The sequence below is a fragment of the Streptopelia decaocto genome (genome assembly GCF_964273445.1).
Source record: "Streptopelia decaocto genome assembly, chromosome: 6".
In the NCBI taxonomy this organism is placed as follows: domain Eukaryota; kingdom Metazoa; phylum Chordata; class Aves; order Columbiformes; family Columbidae; genus Streptopelia; species Streptopelia decaocto.
This window is the reverse complement of record NC_138660.1, coordinates 18104562-18129534: the sequence shown is the minus strand read 5'-3', so window position 1 is coordinate 18129534 and position 24973 is coordinate 18104562. Positions and strand designations below refer to the sequence as shown.

Sequence of the window (24973 nt, the reverse complement as noted above, 5' to 3'; positions counted from 1 at the left end):
GCCATAGGAACTAATAAAAAAGACCCCTTGCCCTTGTGAGCTATGATGTAGTTTATCCAAGCTAATCCTATGCTTAAAGTAAGGTCTAGAAATGGTTGATAAATGCTTCCAATGTTAAATCAGCTTATGGGTAAGAATCTAATACCATAAACATAGATATGAAATGGCCATTCAGACATGGAGATTACAGCAACTTTCTTGATAACATACTACATTCTTTTAAAGACTGCACTTGCTGTGCTAGGAACATTAAGGACAGGTGCACACCTCTTCCAGCCAAATCAGCTATTAAGATCTGAATTCAGCTCTTTGTTCAAGTTGAAAGTAATCTGCTCGAAACCAGATGGCTCACTAGCATCACATGAAGGACATTTTCAGATGTGTTAAAACCCAAACCACTGCTTACAAAGATGTAGCAGCGGGTTCAAGATCTCTGAAGCTGTAATGCCTTAAGCTCCATCTCAGTTCCTAAATGTGAATCTTAAAATTGATGCTTCACACGTAGTTGTACATTATCTGCTGGTCTTGCCCTTGTCATTTTATCAAAGTAGTGGAAAATGCAGAACAGACACAGGATATTCACAGGCCATCAAACACACTAGTCACAGAAAGGGTGAAACTAATTAAGTTCACTTGCAAAAAGACTGGGGGATCAATACTTGGTGTTGGCGAAACATAAAAGGCACATGTGCAACTAACATTTGGCAAAGACCAATATATGAACTCTATTCTACAGCTGCTTCCTCAAAAGCACCAGCAAAATGACTTGCTGCAGCCACTACACATCACTGCTCATTCTGTTCAGACCACTGGATCAACAAAAATGCCCCAATGCAGATCTTACATCTCAGACAGGGATTTGTTCTGACATTTGGCTCCATCCTTCATCATAATGTTTACTGTTTCCATTAAACTCAGAGATGCAGCTGGACCCTTAAAGCAATCCAGACGCATATTTTAGAGAGCTAGACTGTCCCTAATTAATTATACAGCATCTTAACTGTACTCAGAACACCTTACAAAAGGAAGGATTCACTGAGTTGATTTAAGAAAAAACACCCAAATGTGAGACAGTATGTTAATCTGTGTAACACAGACACATCTAGATACACAAGCAATTGTAACAGAAGTATTCTTTGGACATATTTTCCTCTCTCACTGGCAAATATGTACGATTGGCAGACATATAAAGAAAGACAAAGCAGACTGACCTCATCATAGAAATCAGGATTCTGGGAATGATGTAGCACAGCGGTGTAGGCTGCTGTTGTAAATAATGGTCCACCTGGCTTTCCATAAATACACTGGTAAAAGTAACATGCTTTAATTACATTGTGAAATTCTGCTGATAATACTAGTCTTGGTATATCTAATATGTATGTACATTGAAAACAATATCATGAAAGATTGATACTTGCTTCAATCAAATATTAAAAGAAACATTTTAAGTGCTCAAACCTGCTATTTTTTATACATGCTTCCAGTAAAAGTCCATTGATTCTGTGAAAATTACCCTACACTCTACTAAGCAACACAGGGTCCTTATACTTCTTCCTTGCTGTTCTTAATTTCAGAGTTTTCCGCAAAAAGCTTTACAAAAGCTACTTCACTTTTTATTGCAGTACAATATTGCAGCTACTTCACTTTGTATTGCAGTACAATAGCCAATACAAGGTCTTCACTGACTTTTCAATGTTATAAAAGCTACATCGGTTAACAATGTCCTTCCTAAGCAGAGTCCTGTCTAGAGGCTCTGATTACTGAGTAGCAGTCACTTCTTTGGTGGGGAAACTACAGTACAACAGTAGCCCTTGGTCAATAACAAAGTTAGAATAAGTCTAAGGTTCTTCTAATTTTGTGCCTCACTCTTTTCAATCAAGAGTCCTGAGCTCAGTGAGAAATGTAGGGTAAATGGTAAATTTTAGAAAAAAGAAGTTGCACTGTAAAAACATAGTTATGTTTTCTATTATCGCCTTCTTTCCCCTCTACCAGTCAGAAAGCCAGAACTGCACAACGCCACTGTGAGCTTGAATCATTATGACCAGCTGGGATCAAACAGAACCACAGTGCAGGTGCAGAAGGATGCATGACAACATTCACTCTTTAATTATTCCAGGTTAGTACTGCCCTCATTTCTGGATTTTATAAGTAGTGTCCTCAGAAACATGGTTCTCCTGTTGTGGCTCACCTTCAGTGGCTTTGCTCCTTCTTCATCAGAGCTTTTAAACTCAATGCACACTGTTATATTCCGTGCCTGAAAAGACAGGAATGTGTTAAAGCTTAGATCAGAAATAGGGTACCCATAAAAATACAGGAAAATAATAATGGCTGAAACAAGCTCTTTTCAAAATCTAGAAGAAAAATACAGATGGTATAGCAACATTTAAAATGCCTTCAAGTCACAATAATATCACTAGAAAAATATATTTCCAAGAAGAACAGTCAAAATGCAAGCCAGGCCTCAAATTGACTGTGCAGAAACAGATTAAAATGACCAGCACTAACTTGTGTCTTGTCCTTAATTAAGTTTCAATCACCATGAAAACGCAAGCAGTACTCGAGTTTCATTTAAGAACTACAGATATTATCCAGATTAATTTTATCTGCACACATCATTTCATTAAAATATAGCCCTTCTGAAAATTGCAAAAGAGCTATTACCTCAGTATCTCTCTTTGAATCGCTGATACAACTTAAAATTAATCCGTAGATTCATTTCCTTAAAATTGTACCAATGTTTTATGATTGCAAAAATTAAAAAAGATCAAAAGCCAAGTCAGTGATGCACGTCACCATTTCCCCCTCCTTTATGATGAGTACTCCTTCTTTTCGATGAGGGCTCACGCAGCACACTACTACCCAATGTTGGCCTGAATAGGTTACATACCGTACCTTGTTAAAGTATTTTTGGCTATCATACTTGAGGTGTTTTGGATATATGTATATTTGGTTCTTGTATACTCTGTAAGGTCGAGAATATTTTGTTGATCCCTGTACAAACTCCTCAACTTCCACTGTAGGTTGATGCTCCTTTATGTCATTAAATGGCTTGATTGGAATAAAAGACGAAGTTACACAGTCTTCAAAAGAACAAAAAAGAAAGCCATCACATATTATGTTTGTTTTTACAGTCTTATACGAAGTAATATTGAGATGGAACAACTAAAATCCCACCTTAAATTGCAAACAATAAGTAATGCTGAGATGCAACAGGTCAAGTTCTGCCTTAGACTGCATCCATGTTACCTCAGAACAATTAAAAAATGTTGTCCTTAAATGGTTTATCTCATTTGAGTTAAACAGTACAGCACTGAAAACCTCTTTTGACACATACGATATTTGATGGCATTTGATGGCATAACAGCACCACTGGCATATGGGCAGTTTCAATATATTCAAGTGATGCTGTTTCTAATTAATTTTACAGCTCAATATCTCATTTAAGTTTTTCTATTATTTAATAACATAGTAAACAAAATGAAGAAACAAGTAGTGCAGAACTAGATTAAATATATGATGCAATTGGGATAACTGAAATCAGATCAAGAAACAGAAGATGAAAACAAGCACTCTCTCACCCAGACAAGGAGCGATGAAAGCCAGATAGAGCATTCCCTGCCTGCCTGTGCCGCTAGGTCAGTGAGACGTGTAACTGCAGCATGGAGAACTCAAAGGCTGTTTGCATAAAAGTATCTGAGAAGGGTCACCAATGCTGGGATGTCCCAAGTTATTTCTGGGAAAAGCAGTTAGAAGGTCCTACCTACAAATTCCTTCCTCAAACCCTAGAATAACCCACAGGAAAAGCCTACCAATTTGTGGCGAGGAAGCCAAAAGAAGCTAGTGATACCTCGTACGCACGATACCAAATGTTACTTCCTTCTAAACTAACACAAGAGGAAATGGGCAGTTTCAGGACAGTGCAGGTTCTCTGCAGCACAAGCAGGTGGGACAGAAGCAGCTCTATGCCAGCTTGTGCAGGGTGGGTTCCCTTTGCTTTCTTTCAAATAGACACTGAAAACATTCCAGCCTGCTGCCCAATAAAATATGAATGTATCTGGTTAATTTGTACACCCCGCAAACACAGCTCCTGAATTTACGTGGGAAGATCCATATATTAAAAAAAATTGTCTTTCCTAATCAAAATGGGCAGCATTAAAAGGGGACAGCTTATTTCCATCACTTGCATTTGTCAGCCAGAAGCAGCCACCGCCTGCTGTAGAAAAGCCTTGAGGAGATTTATTCTCCACAGCATCAGCAACAGTTCCTTGTAGATAACCATGCAAATTCCTCTGTTGGTCAGCGAAGATACTCAGGGTCACATACAAAGTTACGAAGGTCTGCCATTCTGCTACTAATATTGCCAGTACTTGGAAGCCTCTGCTCATTACTCTTGGTCTACAAAGCTCTGATGGGCAGCTTTTTGTTTGGGCAAATCTCAGGCAACCCATTTAAAAGATGATGATGTGCTATGTCTTATAATTTGGCCAGATGCCCCTCAAACTTGATTTATAAGCATTTTATTGTGTCCATTTTTGATCACGATTAGCCTCATTTTTTATTAGAGAAACCCAGGGACCACCCCAAGGTCTTTCTGTGCTCTGTGCATACTGTACTTCCAGTAGCCTGTAGAAAATCCACAGGGAAAAAGAAATAGTGCTGAACTGAACACAAAAAGGGAAGTAATAAATGAAGTATTTAAATCTCACTGGCTCAGATAGGAGAGTAGCAATAGCCTGTAGAGAGTGAGAAGAAGCAGTATCCCAGGAAGAAGCCAGCTGGCAAGCGAGGGCTCCTGCAGCCAGCTGTGAGGTTCTGGTCTCTCGGTGCTCCCGTCCATCGCACAGACATGCACATGCAGGCGACAGCCCACTTTGCTGCCAGTTGCATGGCTTTCTGCTACAAACTACTCCCTGTGACTGCCCTCCACAAGAATGGAGACTCACGTTTTAATCGGTATTTTAAGGGAAAAGCAGAGGATGTAGCAGCAACAGTACCTGCTGCCCTATTGCCAGTTTCAGAGTCTTGACCTTCCAGCCAGAGGAGAAGCAGGGACCATGTAGTGCAGGTGGGAGGTCCAGCTTCCCCTCTGCTACAGCTATGGGAGTTTGGTTTCTCCCCATGTAGCAGCAAAGGCAGAAGTTTTGTTTCAGGTTAAACACCGTCAGACAACACCCCTTGCTATTAATTGTTGTAGCTTATAAAAAGAAAGATCTGCTTCTGTTATCTAATGCAAACTGATGCTAACGTGAAGTAAGGTAGTGTTGGTCACTAGAGAAACAGTTGTACGAGGCCAAGATCTTTGTGCGAAGATCTTTGGCCAGCTTCCCTTTTCAGTGGCTTTTCTTGGCAGTAAAGGATTTTAGCGATAGCCTAGCACAACTTATTTTGAGCGGGAAGGAGGTGTTACAACAGAACTGGTTACTGCTATTACAATGCTTCCTTCAGACCTGGCTGAAGTCAACAAGAGTTTTCATGGAGATTTTAATGAATCCTACAGTATGGAAGTTTTCTGGTACAGTTTTTAAATAGCTTTACAGCCTTATTCAGAGTAAGATTAATTTTCGCAAAACCAAATAAATGTTTAAGCCTTTACTCTTTAGAATGAGGGAAATTTAATTGTCTTTCCACAGGAGCTGGGCACTTTACTAGCACATACCATTTACAGCCAGACTTTCACTTGGCCACAGTGCACACTGAGACAGGTAACAGTAAAAGGGCCAAGCAGCTTTGGACCATTTTGCCAACTCCAAGCCAGCAGTTTCTTCTAATTTCAAAACTAAAACTGCTTTTGAAATGTTAGTTCAACTATTTTTTTATATAATAGCATATGAAGATGGTATAAAGATGTGTGATGATAGACTTCAGAGGAATTCCATGGTCCTGAGCTTTTTTCAACAGTGGGTCACAGAAATGTGGTCCTTGCAACAGAAAATTTGAAAAGAGATAAAAGGAACCAGTTAGAAACATCTCTCTTTGCAGTTGCTGCACTGATGCCAGAGTGGCCTCTGAATTAAGTCCTTTATCTAGTCTGCATCCTTAATCTGCTGCGCGTCCCATGCATGCTAATTCAGAGGACATGAGCATTGCAGCCCACCAACAGCGCAAGGCTGCAAACATCAAGCTTCAGAAGTCCTCATCTCCTTGGCCTAATCCCTTAGAGACCAAAAAGTGGTCCTTGGACTTCCATCACACGCGGATTCAGCATGCCGTACTGCTGGAGTATATCTGGCCAGGTACAGGATGAAACAAAGAACAGTGCAATTAAAAAAAAACAAATCAAGAACAACTCCCTGCATATGTTTTTCTATGGAATGACACTTCTACCAGAACTGTCTCGAGGTCGTTATGGCTGGAAAGTTGACGACAATGTCTTATTTAATTATAATAATTAATTATAAAGTAGAATCATACTTGGATGTTCCAAAGGAACACAGTCAACTGCAATGTCCAAACAGCCAGGTATAGTCTGTATTTTGCTAATCTTCTCTGCTCTGCAACGACAGAAACGAAAACATTTTAGAAAATTAGAACAAGAGAGATTACATTCATCATAGGAATTAACCTAAAATGAAAAACAGACCCTGATTTAAGGTATAAATATACATTAAACACATTTAACATACACCTATTGGCTATTAAATCAAAAGCAACAGCATGAATTTTTCTCTCTTTCTTTCTCCTTTCTTGGCCTCGTTCTTGCCTTCTCTTTGCAAGCAATATTACAGCACATTTTGCAAAAGAGAATGAAACTGATGAACCAAACCTTATGAGAATTAACGTACCCACTTTCTCTTTCTAAAATCTGAATCAAATGTTCTCTAAAAGGAACTCAGCGATCACTAACATGAGAGGAGCTCACAGCATCATGGCTTCTGCAAGTGCCATGCTGAAAAGGGACCAAAGTATATTCCTCACATCTACACAATCTGAGAAGTGCCACAACTATGATGCTAAATTCCTTTTATCTAGGAGATGCTTTAGACAGACAAACCCAGTAGTGATGACTAATAAGAGTTGTGAGAATTTCAGTAAAGTTTCCTGACCAGTAACAATAAGATGGCCAAGAGATTAAGGACCCAAACCAATTGACATTAACTTTTTCTATGATCTGATTTTATATAAATGGAACAGGAGAAATTAACTAGATTAATTGATTTCTAGGCACATTTAGAGTACAAGGGACAGGGAAAAAATAATGGTACAATTCTCACCTTACTTATCCAGTATAAACAAAGACTCTGCTCTAAAATTAACCTGATTTACACCTGTGTGGAAGACTATCCAGCCAAACTGCTATTCACTAATTTACACACTGTCAAACATTTGGAGAAGATTTTTCCTTCCAATGTTCACTCTGCAGTTTGTCATGGAGACTCGAACAAACAAAACAAAGGAGTGGGGAAGCCATTAAAGAACGACTTTTCATTTCTAGCTTTTTTTTCCCTTTTTTTTTTCTCCTGAGATAATGTTCTCTTGTTGGTTACTTCACCTGCATCTCCACTGATGGAAGCTAATTTAAGGAATCACTCTTTTTTAGGTTATAATAACATTTATTAATGTGCCAAATGACAGTTTTCCTGGATCGTCCAACCTAAAGCAGCCTTTGGCAAGTAATAGGCTAATGTGAAAAACACCAATTTAGCATGGCCACTATAGCACACTGTGTTAAATGAAGAAAAAAACCTGTGAAAATTATTCTGCACAGCTGTATAAAGCTTTTATTCCTTCTCAAACAATATTAAAAACTGTTCCTTACCTTCTGTACTCTGTTATTAGTTTAATCAAATCTTCCATGGAAATCTTATTACTTTCTTGCCTGAATAAAGGTGAGAATCGGGAGTCTCTGTCAACATTTCCCTGATTATCTTTAAACACTGGTCTATAAAGAAAAAAAAAATGACATGTTTATAAACACTATCTCATATACATATTTGAACATTTGAAATTGTCATGTAATATTTTAACAGTGTTATGATATGACTTCTTACATAAATTTAAGGGCTCCCTACAGAGCCTCAAGCAAGAAAGCTCTTCCAAGCTGTACTTTTGTGGAAGCACAGGCAACTTCACTTTATTTGCATGTGGTGTCTCAGTCCTGCAAAGAATTCAGACCACGTTTAACCTTACACGGTGCAGAGGGTCCCCACTGGCCTCGGGTGCAGCAGGACTGCTCACAGTTCAGAGTTGCCGGGGTTTAACGCTATTATAGAACACCATTTTTTCCCCATCCTCTATAGCTAAGTCTCCCTTGAGAGAGCTGGAAGTGTCCAGGACCTCCCCGGAGGCAGCTCCACACTCCTGCCCACCCCTCCATTGCCCTAGCTGCAAGGCTGCCTTCTCCAGCCGCTCCGCGAGGTCCTGGGGCAGCCCTGGAGAGCCCACCCCTGGCCAGAGCCACCACCCCTGAGCCTGCTGGGACTTGGCCATCTTGCTCACACATCAAGGACATGACTCCTCACTCCAACAAGAGACTGACTCCTGATTTCGAGGAAGCATTTTGAAGAATTCATCACATTGATAGGTAGTTTTATCCAAGAAGTTACTATCCAATGAAAATAACGATAATATTAAATAACAGAAATCACAGCAAGATGTCAAATCCCAATCACTACATCTCACCATGTAAAGAAATGTATGCTTTTGCACAATCAGGTTAGAGATCTCTATTGAATCTTCCTGTGCATTAAATTTGTTCTGTGTCCTCCAGGAGCATGACAACAACTCACTGGGGTTTGGGTTTCCTTCACAAAACAAGCTTGTGGAGCATCGACTAAATGTTTGGCGAACCAGCTACAAAGTGCCAAATGAAATGGAAAAAAAGGATATCCATCTATAACTGGGAACAGTGAGTATCAGCTGTTCTGCACACAGGAAAATGTTCCTAGATATTTCCATTCCCGCTCATTGACACTTGCAGGATTTAATTAACACATTTCAGTGCCCTTTGTGTGTGACCCCATGGTCACACACTCTGGCTGGACAGGATAATGTAACAGCTATCCAAATTAATGAACCTTGGATTCAACTGCAGTACGTAAAAACATTGCTTAACAAAAGTAAAATGTTCTTGACACTAAGTGCTGTTCTGTGAATCACTTGGCCAATCTTGCTTCCTTAATTTACTTCTCTTTTCCAATGCCAGTGAGAAGAAGAATTGATGCCAGAACAAATTGTTGCCAGATGCAAAATAATGGAGTAAACCTTTGGAAGAGGATCCCAAGGATATGTATAAATGCACTGTGTCTTAACTTTTTAACTGAGAGAAGCACCACTATTTCATTACTTTGTAACTGTAGAGAATAATAAACTCTTTTCTATCAGATTTTTGCCTCCAGCAGTTAGAGGCAGTAAGGTCCACACCAACACACCATGTAAAAATCTTAAATTACTGGGGAGAAACCAGACCTAATTTCTGGCAGCCACCACTTGCTTTACAAATCCTATTAAACTGCTGTCAGGAAAAAAAAAAAAAAAAAAAAAAAAAAGAAAAGAAAAAAAGATTTAATAATTTTTACAGTATGGGTGACACTATGATGTTTCTTGGACTCAGCACACCTTCCTTCTCCAGACAAGCAGCAAGGACTAAAACACTCAGTGAATGATTCCCGCCATGCCACCGGGCTCTGCAATGTGATGCTGAGCAATCCCAGGCTCTGCTGGAGCTCATTAACCAGCCTCAGAGCAGGCTCTGACACTGAGCAAACCACGGCTCAGCACACCAGGGTGTGGGTGAACTTATCAAGGCAGGGCTGGGGATGTTCATGGTGTAAAATGAAAAAGCCCCAGGTCTGTGCTAGAAGCAGCTCACACCAGGTCTGTGGTGCTGAGCGCTGCTGCCCGGGAGGCTCAGGGACACAGCGGTGTCACCTCTTCCCCTCTGGCCACTCCAGTTTGGAGTCAGAAGGACTTTACAGGGTCCTTCTACCCACATCCACTACCCCCAGCATCAGTGGTCCCCGGGTATCATGGCCCTACCTCTAGAAGTGCTCCTTGTCACTTCAGCAGCATAGCCTAGCCTAAATATTACACCTAGGACAAAATTAAAGGCATGAAACCAGGTTTCCGCAATTCAAACCAGCTTATTTTATCCCTCCAACTTACACACTACGCTCCAGCTATGTAAAGCTCTTGCCACTACAAGAGCAATTTAGATGTCCACTGAAAACAAGATAAACCTTTTTAAAAACAGGTATGTTTTACGCACTCAGGGAAGAGCTAGGTGGCTTTCTGCTGGTCAAACCATACTGGTGTCTCCATTCCCCTGGCTCATTAAAGCTGAAGAATTGCCAGAGCAGCAAGTATTATGTGTATTACATCTGCAGTTAAGTAACCACAACCCCATGCTATGCTAGATCCTTTCAGGCTGCTTGGCACAAGAGTGTTCCTTGTCACACGGAACATACTGAAGGCACTTCAGAATGGGAACTGTCAGATCAGAGAAAAGGAAGCATAATAAACCACTTCTACAATCCAGGAGTCCAATATTTGTCAAACATATTAATGACTCCTTACTGCCAGTTACTTATTTACCAGAGATATTGTAATAAGAAAACTAAAATTCTGAAGAGATTCTAAAAGTGTTAAATTAGGGGAAAACAAATTAACAGATTTCACTGAAGCAACTGAAACATCACCTCAGTATTTAAAGTGTTTCTATGATTCTACTGTTCTGACATTGTCATCTAATAGTCCACAATCATAAAAATTCTTTAAGCATGGAAAATCTACACAATGTTCATAATTTAACATTGAAAAAAGCTACTTCTTAAGTAGTGGTTTACAATTTGTGGAAAAATTGCTCATCTCCAGGGTTAGAGATTCAGTGTGAGATCTGCAGCTAGAGTAAATCAGTGCAGCATCACTACCTTGAGCTCCATCAGCCTACGCCAGCTGAGAACCAAACCAGCAGCTGCACAAGCTGTTGAAAGATTTAAATATTAGGCTCTGTAACGTGAAGTTTACGAGGGTGGAGAAGGTTTCAAGGAATAGCAGTGTAAAAACTAATCGCTGCGAGTGAAGTTTCCCCACATCTACAATATGTAGCTCAGTCATATATTTGCAAACTTTGGCAGTTCTAGCAGGAATATGAGAATGGAAGATGGATTTGACACACTGTAATTCTAACACACGGTAATTATACCTGTGAAAGCGTACAGAAAACAGATCCCACCAACGCCAGCAAGGAGTCAGGGAGGAACCCTGAGTCATGCTTTTGAACGATGCTAACAAACTGGATGCCACATGAGCTAATCAAAGAGTTTCAGTCACATGCACAATACTCAACTGTCAGGATTTTGGCTCGCTGAATGTACGTGTGAAAATCACACTGTGGTCATCTGTAACTGCTTTAAGGAAGAGGGGGGGAAATTTCCACACAAAACCAGGCGTGTGCTTAATGCCAGAATGAAATAACTGGAAAACACGTTTCCAAAACCAGGGTTTTGCTATTTATCATAGCCAAACCATTTTTCCCCTGTAGTGCAATAGCCTCCTGTGGAAACTTCTATTTTCAAGCTGTGAAAATAGAAATAGATTTTACAAGGCCAAATTACACTTTGCTTTTACCAAAGAGAGTCCTGAGTAATGTTAATATATTAATATACGTAAATGAGTGCAGAATTTGACTCAGTGACCTAATAAATGCCTTGTGCAATATCACTGATACCAACAAGTTCATACACGTGATGTATTTGGTCAATGACTTTCAAACTATATTAGCTCATAATGTGATTTATAATGACAAAGTTTAAGAGCTGGTAAGCACACCTAAGTATATTTTCTGTAATTAATTCTACAGATGGGAGGAAAGCTTTTTAATGGTAAGGGCAGTGAAGCACTGAATTAGGATGCCATCCAAAAATACTGCCTGCTGGAACTGAGGGATGTCCACAAACTCCAGCTCTGTCCTCTGCCCTTGGTGCAGGCCATCTGCATAACTCACACTTAAAAAGTCTGCAAAATGTTAAACTTGCTGGGCATTTGCTAACACCACAAGCATATATTTCAATTTATATTTGGGAAATCACAGCCAAAAATATTGGCTAGACAAACCCATTTAGGAATTATTTGATTCTCTCCTAGGGAAAGCAAAAGTATAGTATGATGCAGAGGTCTTTTTGATCTGATTTTATAAGACTGTGGACTGCACATTGAAAAAAGACCCTACAATTTTGGAGAGAATACCAAGTAAAACAAGTCACTGCCATCTCTGAAACTGAAAAAGTATGGGACTCAAGCCAAGGTCTTCCACTGACAGAAAGTCTCCAGGAAACAGCCCAAGCTCCCAGGTGTTCCCAACTCCCTGTACTGAGCATCACACAAGCAAGCTCCTCTCAATGGAGCTCTATAGCTCTCCTCCTACCTTATGTCCTTTGCCACATTCCAGCCTGTGCCAATTAACCATTCTGCATGGAATTCCAAAAAGAAAAATCTCTGTTCATTTATCCAGTACACACTGTTGGGTGAAGCAGCAGCAACTGCTTCTGCTCGCAGGGCTGCGGTGACTGGAAGCTGCTGCCATCATATACCATTACCAGAACTCAAAAAGCTCAGATACAGATTTAAATCTGGTGGAGCACTATTTATTAGACAAGCTTGATCTAATCAAGATTTTACTCCTTACTCCAAATCAATGTGGCCCATTAGTACGAAACACATTTACGGAGTTACAATACTATGTATGAGACAACCAAGGAGTTGCCAACTGGTATTTTAATGATAAAATATCTAAAATGACACAGAACTGAAAGGAGAGGAGAATCTTCTGAAAAGCACCATTTTCTCAGTGCATTCTAGCTTGACAGGCATCTAAGGCTCTATCCACCTTATCCACCTTACAACAGGGACAGAAATAAGACTCCACTCATGTCTGTTGAACTTGCCTTGGGCAGAGCAAGCGTGGACCTGCAGGTCCAGTCCTGGGCCGTGCACAGCACTACGCACTGTGGGTGAGTGGTGCTGCTGCTGCACAAACACAGCCCAGCACCTGCCCCCCAGCACAGCACACAGCCCGCACGCAGCTCCTGCCCTGCCTGTTCCCTCCCACCAAAGGGCAACCAGGGGTTGCCACCTAGAGAACGCTATGAAAGGGAAATGCCCTACCTTCAAAATAAGAAAGAAATATTCCTTTTATTTTTTCTTTTTTTCTTCAAGAAACGCTCCAAGATAAGATTTGCTGAAGATGCAAAAGAATGCCTTAGCCTCCTCCACACACATGACTGGCTAGCCAGACCCTGAACTAGTTAAAATCACCAGGCCACCTAAAGGCAGCAATGACTGAGGCCCAGGACACATCATTGATGGTACGGCCACAGATGGGCAGGACAGAGTTAATAAAAAGCCTTAAGTCAGTCTGATGCCAAGCCTGCACCTTTTCCCATTGTACAGTCCATTACATGCTAAAAGCAGCTCTGTCAACCCAAGAGACACCCATCAATTAAATTTTGATGAATGGTCTTTTGGCTACACAGAAGTAGTAAATATTAATGAGTATCCTTGAGCTTGCGATGACAGATCAGAACACTTATTTGCCTTTCTCTTGAGCATGCACCTACTTCTGTTCCTACTGGATATTGACAAAAATGTATGTCAATTAAAAATACATGAACTCTTACTATGTGTTTTCTCCTTTGCCATCTAAACACCATATTCTAAAATCATAAGCTTTGCCCTACACATGGCAGTGGAAAATGTGCACTTGTAGTGCACCTCCACACTAGAAGCACACAGCCACACAGCCATGCCTCATGGTCATGAGAAGAAGGAATGCTTTCCATTCAGCAATTGACCGCTTTCCTTTTTATAGGAAATATAAAATTTTATATTCCCTGCTCTGTGCATGGCAGAAAGAAGTGAGAGCACACACCGGAGAGCATCACTCAGGGAGCGCTCTCATCCCAAGGCAGCAGTAAGCTGAGGAAATTACAGAAGACTGAGAAGGAAAAAACACAGAGGACAGGGAAGGGAATTACACAGAAACTTGAAGGAAGAACAAAAAGAAGAAAGCCATATCTGGTTTGGTGACTTAATTTGGCAGAAGGGGATCAAGCGGCACAGGGGTGCCTCAATCTTGGGTGGGACCAGCAAGAAATTATCCAAGAGGAGAGGGAGGAAGGACAAAAATCCAATACTGCCAGTGCACTGACCTGCAATAAAACCCACTGATCTGTCAAACAAGAAAATAACAGCGCTCTGTCACCTACTAACCACTAAAAATGCAAGAGTACCTGAAGCATAAATCCTCAGGATCACCACCAAGTCACAGTTTTAGTGGGACCATAACATCCAAAATGTTAGATTTTTCCTAAAACCTGACAGGCATCATAACAAGAACAGAGCCTCAGAGCCTTATATTGCAGCCATTGCAACTCTATTTCAGACCATAATCATCTTTGTAGAAAATTCTTGTAAGACCTGTGACTTTGAAATCTCTCTGGTAATTTTTAGTGTGAAATCACTGGCGGAGCTCATGATAAATCGATATTCTGTCAGTCACCTTTGCTACTCCCTGGCAACTTCACTACATACCTGAAGAAAATATTTCACCACAGTAACGTTTAATGGAAAAGTAGCCAACAGTCAGCTGAGTGAAAAATAGGACAATGAAATAATATAGCTGCAGGATCTTCTGGGGTCCCAGACCACGCAGAAAGTTTTGCTTAGCTTCAGGCAGAAAAAGTGAAAAGAATAAAAGCATACAAGTCCAAGAGCAGAATAAGCTATAAGATGCTTATAAAATTATAAAAAAGATCTAATACATACCTCACTGACCAAGCAAATGGCATACGGTATTTCCCCAGCTTGCTGCAGAACTGTTTATTGGATTTTAATACTTTCTGTGCACACTATAAAAAAAAATGAAGTATTTCATCAATACTATGATAATACATGAAATGCAGTACAGAGTACATACAAGTACTCCTCTGATGGAGAGGTTATACTGTCCCCAAAATAATTTAAACTGATACTGCCCGTAAGAAAAGGTTCTGGGCGGACAGCAAAGACATCATAGATGAATACAATGCTGCTGACAAATTAAACCCCTTCACCATCCCTTCCATCAGAACTGTGTTAGTTACAGTTATGATTCCAGTTTTCTGTGATATACTCAATGCAGAAGTTTCTCAGAGAGAAACAACTTTGCTTGTAGATGAAGCACACTACCTCGTAATCTCTAAAAGATTGCTGAAAAATAATTTCACTCTGTTAAGGCATAGGAATGCATAGGAATGCACCACAAATGGATTTGTATGTTACAGACAAAAACAGTACAAAATGCATTCATTCAGTCAATGAAGCTTGGACATTTGCTTTCTTAGGTGTGGGCCTCCTGTGAGCTTGTCCTGCTCAGCAGCCACACCCTGGTGAGGTCTGTGAGCACAATTTGCAATGTCTTCAGCTTCCAAAAGGCTGAAGCACACAAAGAAGGAACGGATCATCCTGTTACATTACCTTAAAAGAATCAGGATTCTTAATGTAAGGTTCAGCACTGCTGGCAATGTTTCCTGTAAGCACCTTTTCTATTTTTGCCACCAATACAATCTCAGAATGAGGATTACTTATGGAAAAGAGAGCCTGTAGATAAAAGAGAGAACAGTTTAAAAGTATATAGCAATACTGGAGAAATGAAATACTGCCAGTGTTCTCTGTTGATGGAAACACTAACAAACCAAATTCTGAGAGGATGTTTGAGTATTATTATCTCAACATATACAATACAGCCAGACAGAAAACAAAATGTTTGTGCTAGTGCTGAAGCAAGCATGTGCACATGCAGCACCTTGCAAACAGACTGACTCAAGTCAAGAAGTTAGCATCACCTAACCTAACTGTTCCTCCAGGATGCTACTTAAATGCTGGCCTAAATCAGTCACACCTCCAGGGAACGACCTAGGGAAGAAAAGAATGTGTGGGGTTTGGGGTAAGGCTTACAGCAACAGCAACGATGAGATTAATGCAGTGCCTAAGTGTAGCTTTAAGTTGCAATTTTGTTTGGATGGTTTGGGATAGGTGAACCAAGGAACTCAAAGAGCACAGTAAACATGGGTGGTTTCTCTAAATAACAGACACCAACTTTTTTCAAATTTTGATTGTAAATGGTTTTAAAGCCTACACAGGGAGCTCAGAAATCAAGCACTTTTATACAAGTAGCAGTGATACACGAAAAGAGAGTATTCTTGAAAACAAAACCCACTGGTAGTAGAGATTTTTTGATAAAGATGAATACTACTACTGAACTGAAACAAGTCACAGAAGTCATTAAGTCATGCAAATCAGATGTGGAATACCTGTTTTGGGTATTTCAGCCATTCTTCTGGGAACCCCTTGACCTGTGGTTCTTCCATTTCATTTGAGTCTGTATTTTCAACAGTGCCATTTTCTAATGAAAATGAAGAACACGCAATCATCTGTCTAACCAGCGTGTGGTTCAAATCCACATGAAAATCAGCAGAGATCTTCCTGCCATCCCTGATGTCATACAGGGCCACGCTCACAAAGAAAGGCTCTACCTGGAGAAAATATAGTAAAAACATAATATAGCAGTAACTGAGAACCAGGGGGGTAAAACTCTATCTTCTAATAGATTCCTGCAACTAGGAAGAAAGAAAGGAAATAAATATTATTTACAAATTATGAGATTCATTAAAAACACATGCTCACCCATAGCCCTGCTGAGGTTACTTTCCCACCATGTGATTTTAGGGACTTTTAAAGGTAGTTTGTTAACAATACGCTAGAACAGTAATTGAAAGCTAAGTTAGAAAACTGTAGAATATAAAAATACAAATTTATTTGTCATATATAATTATTAGAGTAAATAAATAGAGCCTCAGAGAAACACATTACAGGGTTTTAAAAACATAGATCCAGAGTCATTATAAAAGAAAGAGTGAGGGTAGGCTTTCCAAGGATCGTCAGAAATGTGGCACAAAGATGACAAATATAAGTACATGAAAAAAGTTTACTGGTACAAGCACAAATATGTGGGTGTATTATGCTGTGGGGAACACATGTTCCATTTTGCTAGGAGACCAAGAGCATTCAAATGGCTCTGACAGCACCCACTCATTCTACCATGTAGTACCAGGGAACTAAGTCGTACGACTGTAAGTAACCTCCAAAGAGTCTCCATAGTTCTGATGAAGTGAAACAGTCTCAGAAAAACACCTTCTGAGCTGTCCAGAAATCAGAATCTTAACTTTGGAGATAAGGAAGAATGCATGGCGGGTAAAACATTCTGTGCTTTTTCAGCCCCTGTAGTGAATTATTGCATAGCCTTGGTACAGTTATCATGACTTTATTTAGACAGTTATTCCAGTCTGCCAAAAAAAAAGTATTGATTACATCATGCTGAATATGCACTCACTATAAAGGTCATCTTCAAATGAGAGAGGAAAAAAAGAAAAAAATATAATCAATGCCTCATAGGTAATGTATGAAAGTTGAATTGCCAGGACACTAATTTCTCAAAACTTTCCTGCTTCAGAGGAGAACTAAAAGCTACAGACTGACAGCTACATCTCACTTTTCCCTGCCCCTTTTTCTTAAAGTAAGAATAAACACAATTTTAGGTTTTGTCCTATTTTTAGCTGGGCTTTTCCAATAGATGAAGCATCAGTACTTTCTATTTTGCCCTCTCTTATGTAATTTAATCTGCTTGGTTCCTGGTCTCTCTCTGAAAAATAAAAAAATGGTTCACCAACAGATATTCAGTTGCCACCTTACACAGGTCTTTGCAGGTTAAACTTGTTCTTACAGCAACTGTTTGTCAAAGATTTTAAGATTTTCAATTCCCCATTGAACTGTAGCTAAAAGTATGCAATCTAAATCAGCTTCAAAATTATTCTTTATTGAGAAGTTCATCAGTTTCATTATTCCTGCCAAAGGGATGGTCAGAGGAGGAGCGAATGCAGTATGTGTGCATATTTATACATATACAGCTTGCTTTTATCTTTTCTTTCCAAAGCAACAAGTGCACAGAAAGAAAGAAAAAAAAAGGGAAAAAAAAAAAAAAAAGAAGAGAAAAAATCACAGGGAAATAAGTAAACCTTACATTGGTTGAAGGATCATTTTCATTTTCAGTAACACAGGCCTGGAGATTCAAACTGAGGGATTTGCAAGTTATCAGGATCCTCTTTGCAGGCTTTTCTTCAAATGGTTTGACCACCAAGTTTGTCCCTGGAAAGTCTTTTTTCTGAGGATTCAATGACTGAAATAAGTTTGGCAATTTGTTATACATGAGAAAAGCACGGCATTCCAAAACTAAGTATGCTTTTTAAGGTCTTGACAATCACTGAAGCAACTGAAAACCTCAAAAAGTCACTGCTGATATCTTCACATTACCATAGTAAACAAGTGCTATTCCTAATTTATAGAAGAGGAAGCAAAGCAAAAAGATTGCCTGAGGACATACACAATGTCAGAGGCAGAACTAGAGACCCAAGTCAGGTTTCCTATGATTTCAGAATATAGTTTTTTCTTGTTTATTTATTGCTTCTGAAAATTCAGCTTTTAATTTCCTCCTATAGATCAAACAGCCTCATATTTTTCAGACTATAACACCCCATTTTAGGATTAGATTTCAGACTTTTCTTCTCCTTTCCCCTTATACTCCACACCACTATTTCAATTCACTTAGTATTGTTAATAATAACACTACAGTTGATTGACAACAGGTTCAAGTTTGAATATATACTGATCCCAATTTTAATGAAGTGTTCTTTTTTAATTGAAGTTTCCAGTTAAACCACCAACAGATGTACTTTCAGTGCAAGGAATAAGATTGCTTGAATCATGAACTCTGACATGAAATGATAAGCAAGCTGAAGATAAAAAAGAAAAGCGACCTGCATTTCCTATATTTCCAGCTAACCATTCTTTTCACACAGATCATCTCTGGTACCTCCAGATGTACCTCCCCACTACTTTTTTACATCCATTCACTTTTTTGTAGTCAAATTCAGTGTAATGAATAACCATAAAAACACTGTTCTTGTAACAGTCCCATTCCAAGAGAAGGTTCTGCTCCTGTGATGTTTTCAGTTTGCTTTAATGACTCAAAGCCCAGCTACACTAGACTAGATTACCTTCAGAGGTCACTTTCATCCGGAGCCATTCTGTGATCAGATATGGGTAGAGCCTGTATAGAATGGTCTATGGACTAGAGACAGCTGCCCTCACCCTTCCGAGCTGAACTCTCGGGTGTACCCAGTTGCCTGTTGAACTCCACTCTGCTGGCTGAGCTAACCTAGTTAGCTCAGAGAACCTGCATTTTAAAACTTCTAAGAACTAGAAACAAAAGATTATTCACTTACTGCTATATCAGGATCCAAAGAGAAAAGATTTAGTCGCTCTGTATTTCGAGAGGCTTTCACTGTTTCTTCTGTTTCTGTGATGTACTGTAGCAACAGATAATAGATTAGTTTTCTGCAGAAGAACAGAAATCCATGGAGTTGTTAGACTTCTAAATTAATAATCAATGTTTCACTTGTAACAACACTTCTCATTTCTGCAGCAGTTATCCCAAAGCACCTTCAAGTACTCTTTGAAGGTTATATGCTTGTGAAGCAGGGATTTTCAGGCCATGATATACTTCTAAGTAACCCCCATATTAGATCAATTAAGTAATTCAAGTTCATATATGTTACTAAAGAATCCATTGTGTAAGATATCGAAAACAGTGGATTGATGTCCTAAAATCACTTTATGAATTTCAAAGTTGAGGAAAAAAAGAGAACCAGCCCCACAGAAAACCACTTGTGCAGAAAGGGGAGCAGGGAAGAGCAGCTCCAGGGGCAGACACACCAACTGCAGCGTGTCACCAGAGGTGAGGCTGTGGGTCCTCTCCCCATCCATCCTTCTGCCACATGGCAGGATCAGTCACTCCCATTTTATTTCTGATGGACACATGCCTAAGTTAAGAATAAGCTCTCTGATAAAACCAACTCAACAACTTCCTGAAGCCACCTAGTGCTTTCCTATCCTGCCTTGTAAAATTTATCCTTATGTCTAACTTTGATAATTTTTTCCCTGTTCTTCAAATCCATTCATCCAAGGTGTGAAGTACACTCTACACATTCCCTTCCCCTTACAAATCCCTCATGATACCTTTGAAACCGTTTTTCTCAGTCTAAAAATGCACAATTCTTTCAGTCTGTCTTTGCACTTTGTTTTTCATAACTTTTCTTTATTTTTCAATGTCCAAACTATTAACAGAGTCCCCACCCTTCCTGATTGCCCAAGACTGAGTACAAGCCTTAGCGGACATGGTACAGGCTATGCCCTTGTTCAGGTCCCTTTCAACGGTTTGTGTTTTTCACAATAGCATGATATTGCTGACACACACTGAGTAATAAGCAGAAGCAGCACCTCAAGGGCTCCATGTTCACTTCCTAACATGCCTCACCCATGGGCTGAGTTGCAGAAGCAGGTCCTGATGTGTCTCTGGTGGATTAGGTTAGGCAGAGATGGGGTCAGGAGATTTACCTGCCACGGACTAGGGACAGGCCACAGACCACTGCTGCAGCCAGGCTACAGAGCAAGGGCAGGCAGAACGGGAATTAACCGTGCACAGGTCAATACAAGCATCGCATAACACTGAGAATAGCTATTTTAGCCTTGCAGGCCACCAGTGGTCTTTGAGATATCTACATTAACTAAACCATTAGAAAGTATCTACCCACAGACAAGATGATCAGATACTACTGTTGTCCCTAATGAGCTCAGTTACAATTTATCTGCTTGGTTGGTTGTTTTGCTTTTATTTATTTTATTTTAAATTCTAGGTGACCATTACATATGCATAAATACAAACTACAGTAAAATGTAGAAAAAATTCTATCCTCATTTGCATATACAGCTTTCAGTTCAAATCTGTGGGAGTAACATCCTCAAATAGCATTTGGCTGTGTAGATAGATAGTATCTATAATAGCTCACTGAGAAAGGATTACAAACAGATCATACATTCATTTAAGCAGTGAAATATTTTCCAACACAGCTTTTCATCTAAAAGCTTCTTAGCACCATCTACAATTATCTCATGCAGATGAAGCAGTTTATGAGATCCAGAGGACATAATGCCCTCCCCTGATACTACATGCATCTTTCAACAATATTACAGGTCATACAGAAACTTGGCTCTCCAAAGACTAAACTTTTCTGAAATGCAGTTAAAAAGAGTAACTATTTCACAGATAACTGCCGTGAGCAGACCCTTACTGACTTCACAGGTCTAAATCAAACTGCTCTAGGGAGCACATAATTTCTTTACATCCAATGCAGCCTTTCTGATTTAAACAAAGCCATCAGCTGTTCAGAAAGAAACTTATTCCTGCCATTTGTCATGGCTCTAACAATCACAACAGGCTGTGCTATATTTTCAAACTTTTCACAGTATTAATGATCATCTATTGACTGGCATTTTTCACTTATGGAGCACTTTCTAAGCTTGTGAAGATAAATATAATATTCATTACTTTTGCAAAGTCTGGGTGCCAGGCGTTCTCTGAAGAATCAGTCTCATCTTGAGAGCAATCATAATTCATTGAAACTTCTGCAGGGTCTTGAAAAGAAGAAAAACAATGCAAATGTTTTTATTATACTTGCTATTACCATTGTGTTTAAAAAAAAAATCTCTCCCATGCTACTTATTTTTATTCCCTTTACTATCATCAGGCTAACAAATGGAAGAGATACTAATGTAAACCTCTGTCCTCTTCAACCTAATCTCCCACTGGTGCTTACTGTAACTTAGTCTGTATTTAAGCTTTAGAATGGGAGGCCTGACTCCACCCAGTGAAATGTCTGACCCGTTCACCCATGACAAATATTCACGCCCACAAAGACACTGTCTTTGCTCCCTTGGTCCCTTTTGAGGCAACACGGAGTGTTTGTATCAACCAGAAGGTTTTGGACTACCAGCAAAGGGAGTCTTCAGTGAGGCAGGTAGGAGCTTACCCACTCCCTGGGAAGGGGAGGGCAGCAGTGTGGACCCCATGAGCTGCAAATTCATGGATCCAGAGAACAGCACTATGCAGCAACACCTTTTCTTTACTTACCTCATCAGGGACCCTTCTGCTTTCACTAGGTAACTCAGCACAACATGAAATAGGTTAATGCAGCCATTAAGGGCTCTTCCCCCAAAAAAACAACATGCCTTTTGACAAGTTAACTCCATAACACATTCCTGTTGCTTGTTATCAGGGTTTTTACCAGTAGAGACTTCTGTTTTCTGTTAGCCTTATGTCTTTGACCTTTTATGCACATATTTCTTCCTGTTTCATTAATATCCCTTATGGGTCGGATTTTCAGAAGTACTTCTCTGATTCTGAAGTGCAACTCTCTTGTGCCTCCAAATTATAAAAAACATCTTTGGCTACATGAAGAGCATCCTGCCCCTCAAAAATTAGAATTTAATATAAATACCAGGTTAAAACCTTCTATTAGCTCTGAACTTCCCCAGGACTCAGATACATGTGGATTCAAAGTTTTGATTCAGCTCAGAGCACAAACAGTTCAAATCTGTATTAAGGTTGCAAGTGTTTTCAGTCTTAGAATTTCAGCTGGTGTTCATCCAAACTGAACATGGATTTATTAAGTGGAGGAATGAATTACTGCCACATGAAGACTGCAGTATAACAGGGCATCCAATTCTTTCTTCCGCAGTGAGAGCATACTAATATGCAAACTCGCAAAAGCAAGAAATGATAAGTCAATAAGCTTCCAGGGAAAGAGCAATATAGCACAGCTGGGATTTTTTTTTTTTTTTTTTCTTTTAGTTATTAGCTCCAGATTTTTAAAGAAAACAAAACACTGGGAAAAACTGATCTAACCTCTCTCCAGCATAAAACTCTTTAAAACCTTTAGACTCCCAAGACAGTAAACCACAAAGTACTAGCAAGATCATTGATAGAGGACTACATTTGAAAATGAGCTGAATACGCAAAGCAGAGCCACGTTGCTCCTGCTGACTTTGTGGGGAGCAGCTTTACCTCCCCGCACAGCCTTTTGGAAATGATCTGTGTGGAGTGTGCTGACATTGTTCAGGGATTGCCAAAAGACTGGTGCTGCTTCATTAGAAATCTATAGGCGCAGAATCCATTACAGACTCAGGTAGTTGAAATGATTCCACAGTGATATCTGAAGGTGCAATTCTTTGCATTTCATTTAAAAAAAAATCCAAAAAACAATGTAACAGACCATTCACTCTTACCAAGTTTCAGATCAGTGAGATCTGCACTTTTCCTCTCCTGAATGGTTCCCTCTGGATTTATTTGCAGGATTTTGTTGAGAGTGAAAATCCAGTCATCCATATCCTGCTCATTTTCAGCTGCCAGCACAAAGTATGTGAGGTCATTCATTTTCAACTCAAAGGCATGTTTCCTAAGCCTGTTATTCTGTTGGAACAAAAGGAAAAGAAAAATAAACACTTCAACAACACTCTCCTCTTTGCTTAAGTCTAAAGGAGCACTGATGCATCCTCCCTGCTAATACTTCAGATTTCTACAACCACTGACTATGGACACCATTGCCACTATTGTGTTTTCATTATTCCAGAAAATTGCCTTCACTTTGTTGATGCATCTAACCTTAAAGTGATGCTGACAAATGAAGAACAATTCAACCCCAGAACTGAGAGATAATAATGATATTTTTATGTAAGAGGAACAGAGGCAAAATCTGATACTGATTAACAGAGGCAGAGTCCACGAACCCAAGAATAAAGTTCCATGAACACTTTTTTTCCAGCAGCAGAGATGATTTAGAAGATTACTACCCAATCTGTTGTTAATCACTTGCCCCAGTCTTTATATTACATGTCATGACCCAGCTCAGAAATCAGTTAAGACTGAACAACTTCTGGAGCTACTCAGGTCAACAGAGTCAGTCAAATCTTGGCTTTTCAAATTGACTTGGGATTGTATCCATGCACGTGCGTGCTTGGGTGTTATTTTTCAGTTCTGCTACTGGAAATTCTCTTGGTAGGAAATAGTTTTCCTCTCAAGTACTTCATTGACGTGGATATTCTTCCAGGGATAGAAATTCTAATTCACCCAACATATGGTAAGAATAGTGTTGGGTTTTGTAGCATTTGGTTCTCATGTGTCCAATACTTTTCTTGATCCTCCAATCACCGTATACACTCAAATTAACGTAAAACAAGGACTAAAATTTAACTGAAGCCTGGTTTTACTGATATAACATGATGGCTTGACCAAGAGCTAGAAGCTGAACAAAAATATGCCAAGAATCTTAGGTGGTGGCCATTCAAAACTTACAGATTCTTTGTATAAGCGGATTATATATCAATGTATGCACAGTCTATAAAGAAAGATGCTACATTTTGATTTATCTTCAGAAAGTAAAAAGAGCATTAAAAAATGAATGCATTTCTTGTATACATTATAATATGTACTTTTGCCTTACAGACATGTCCAAGATCTTTAGATCAGGTACTGTAACATTAGTTAATTAGACATTAACTAATACATCTCACATACTGAATCTTAAGAACATGAGGGCAGGAAAACTTCAATATCCACTTTTCCATCTGCACTTCAGACTTCTGGCAAGCAGATGAGATCTACAGCAAAGTCTTTGTTTCAAATCTAAAGCCAACTATTTTCTTCCTGATCAGTTAACAGGGAAAAAAAAAAAAAAAGAAAAGAAAAAAAGTACTATTTCTCAGTTTGCTTCTCTGTAAGTCCTTCCATATGGTACGTGGACCTTGAGGTTGACTTCAACACTTAATTTCAAGTTTAAAATTTCTTCCAGAAGGAAAGAACACAAGTCTCAAAACAAAACTATGGATGAGCTATAAATGAAACATCAGGCTAAGTCTAATGCCTGCAGGGTCATTGTTCCAAAATAACACAGTTGTTTTGGAAGTATTTTGTATTTTATCTGGAGGTGATTTCCCCAGGATGTTTAATACAATTTAGATATTCAACCTCTATCAAACAGGAGCTCAAAGT

General features: G+C 39.4%; 1 protein-coding gene across 8 annotated transcripts in view; it reads right to left on the bottom strand.

Annotated features, from left to right (window-relative positions):
• The window catches only part of DOCK10 (dedicator of cytokinesis 10), a 154125-nt gene that overhangs the window by 47149 nt on the left and 82003 nt on the right, over positions 1 to 24973 (bottom strand). For all 8 annotated transcript variants that reach the window (XM_082057115.1, XM_082057108.1, XM_082057112.1 and 5 more), the window contains exons 8-19: positions 23212 to 23395; positions 21476 to 21561; positions 19314 to 19397; positions 18053 to 18208; positions 16287 to 16508; positions 15451 to 15573; positions 14761 to 14843; positions 7757 to 7879; positions 6412 to 6491; positions 2893 to 3080; positions 2189 to 2254; positions 1212 to 1304 (exon numbers count right to left, since the gene is read on the bottom strand). In XM_082057115.1, the coding sequence (XP_081913241.1) occupies positions 1212 to 1304; positions 2189 to 2254; positions 2893 to 3080; positions 6412 to 6491; positions 7757 to 7879; positions 14761 to 14843; positions 15451 to 15573; positions 16287 to 16508; positions 18053 to 18208; positions 19314 to 19397; positions 21476 to 21561; positions 23212 to 23395 (1488 nt within the window). The remainder of the gene's footprint in view (positions 1 to 1211; positions 1305 to 2188; positions 2255 to 2892; positions 3081 to 6411; positions 6492 to 7756; positions 7880 to 14760; positions 14844 to 15450; positions 15574 to 16286; positions 16509 to 18052; positions 18209 to 19313; positions 19398 to 21475; positions 21562 to 23211; positions 23396 to 24973) is intronic.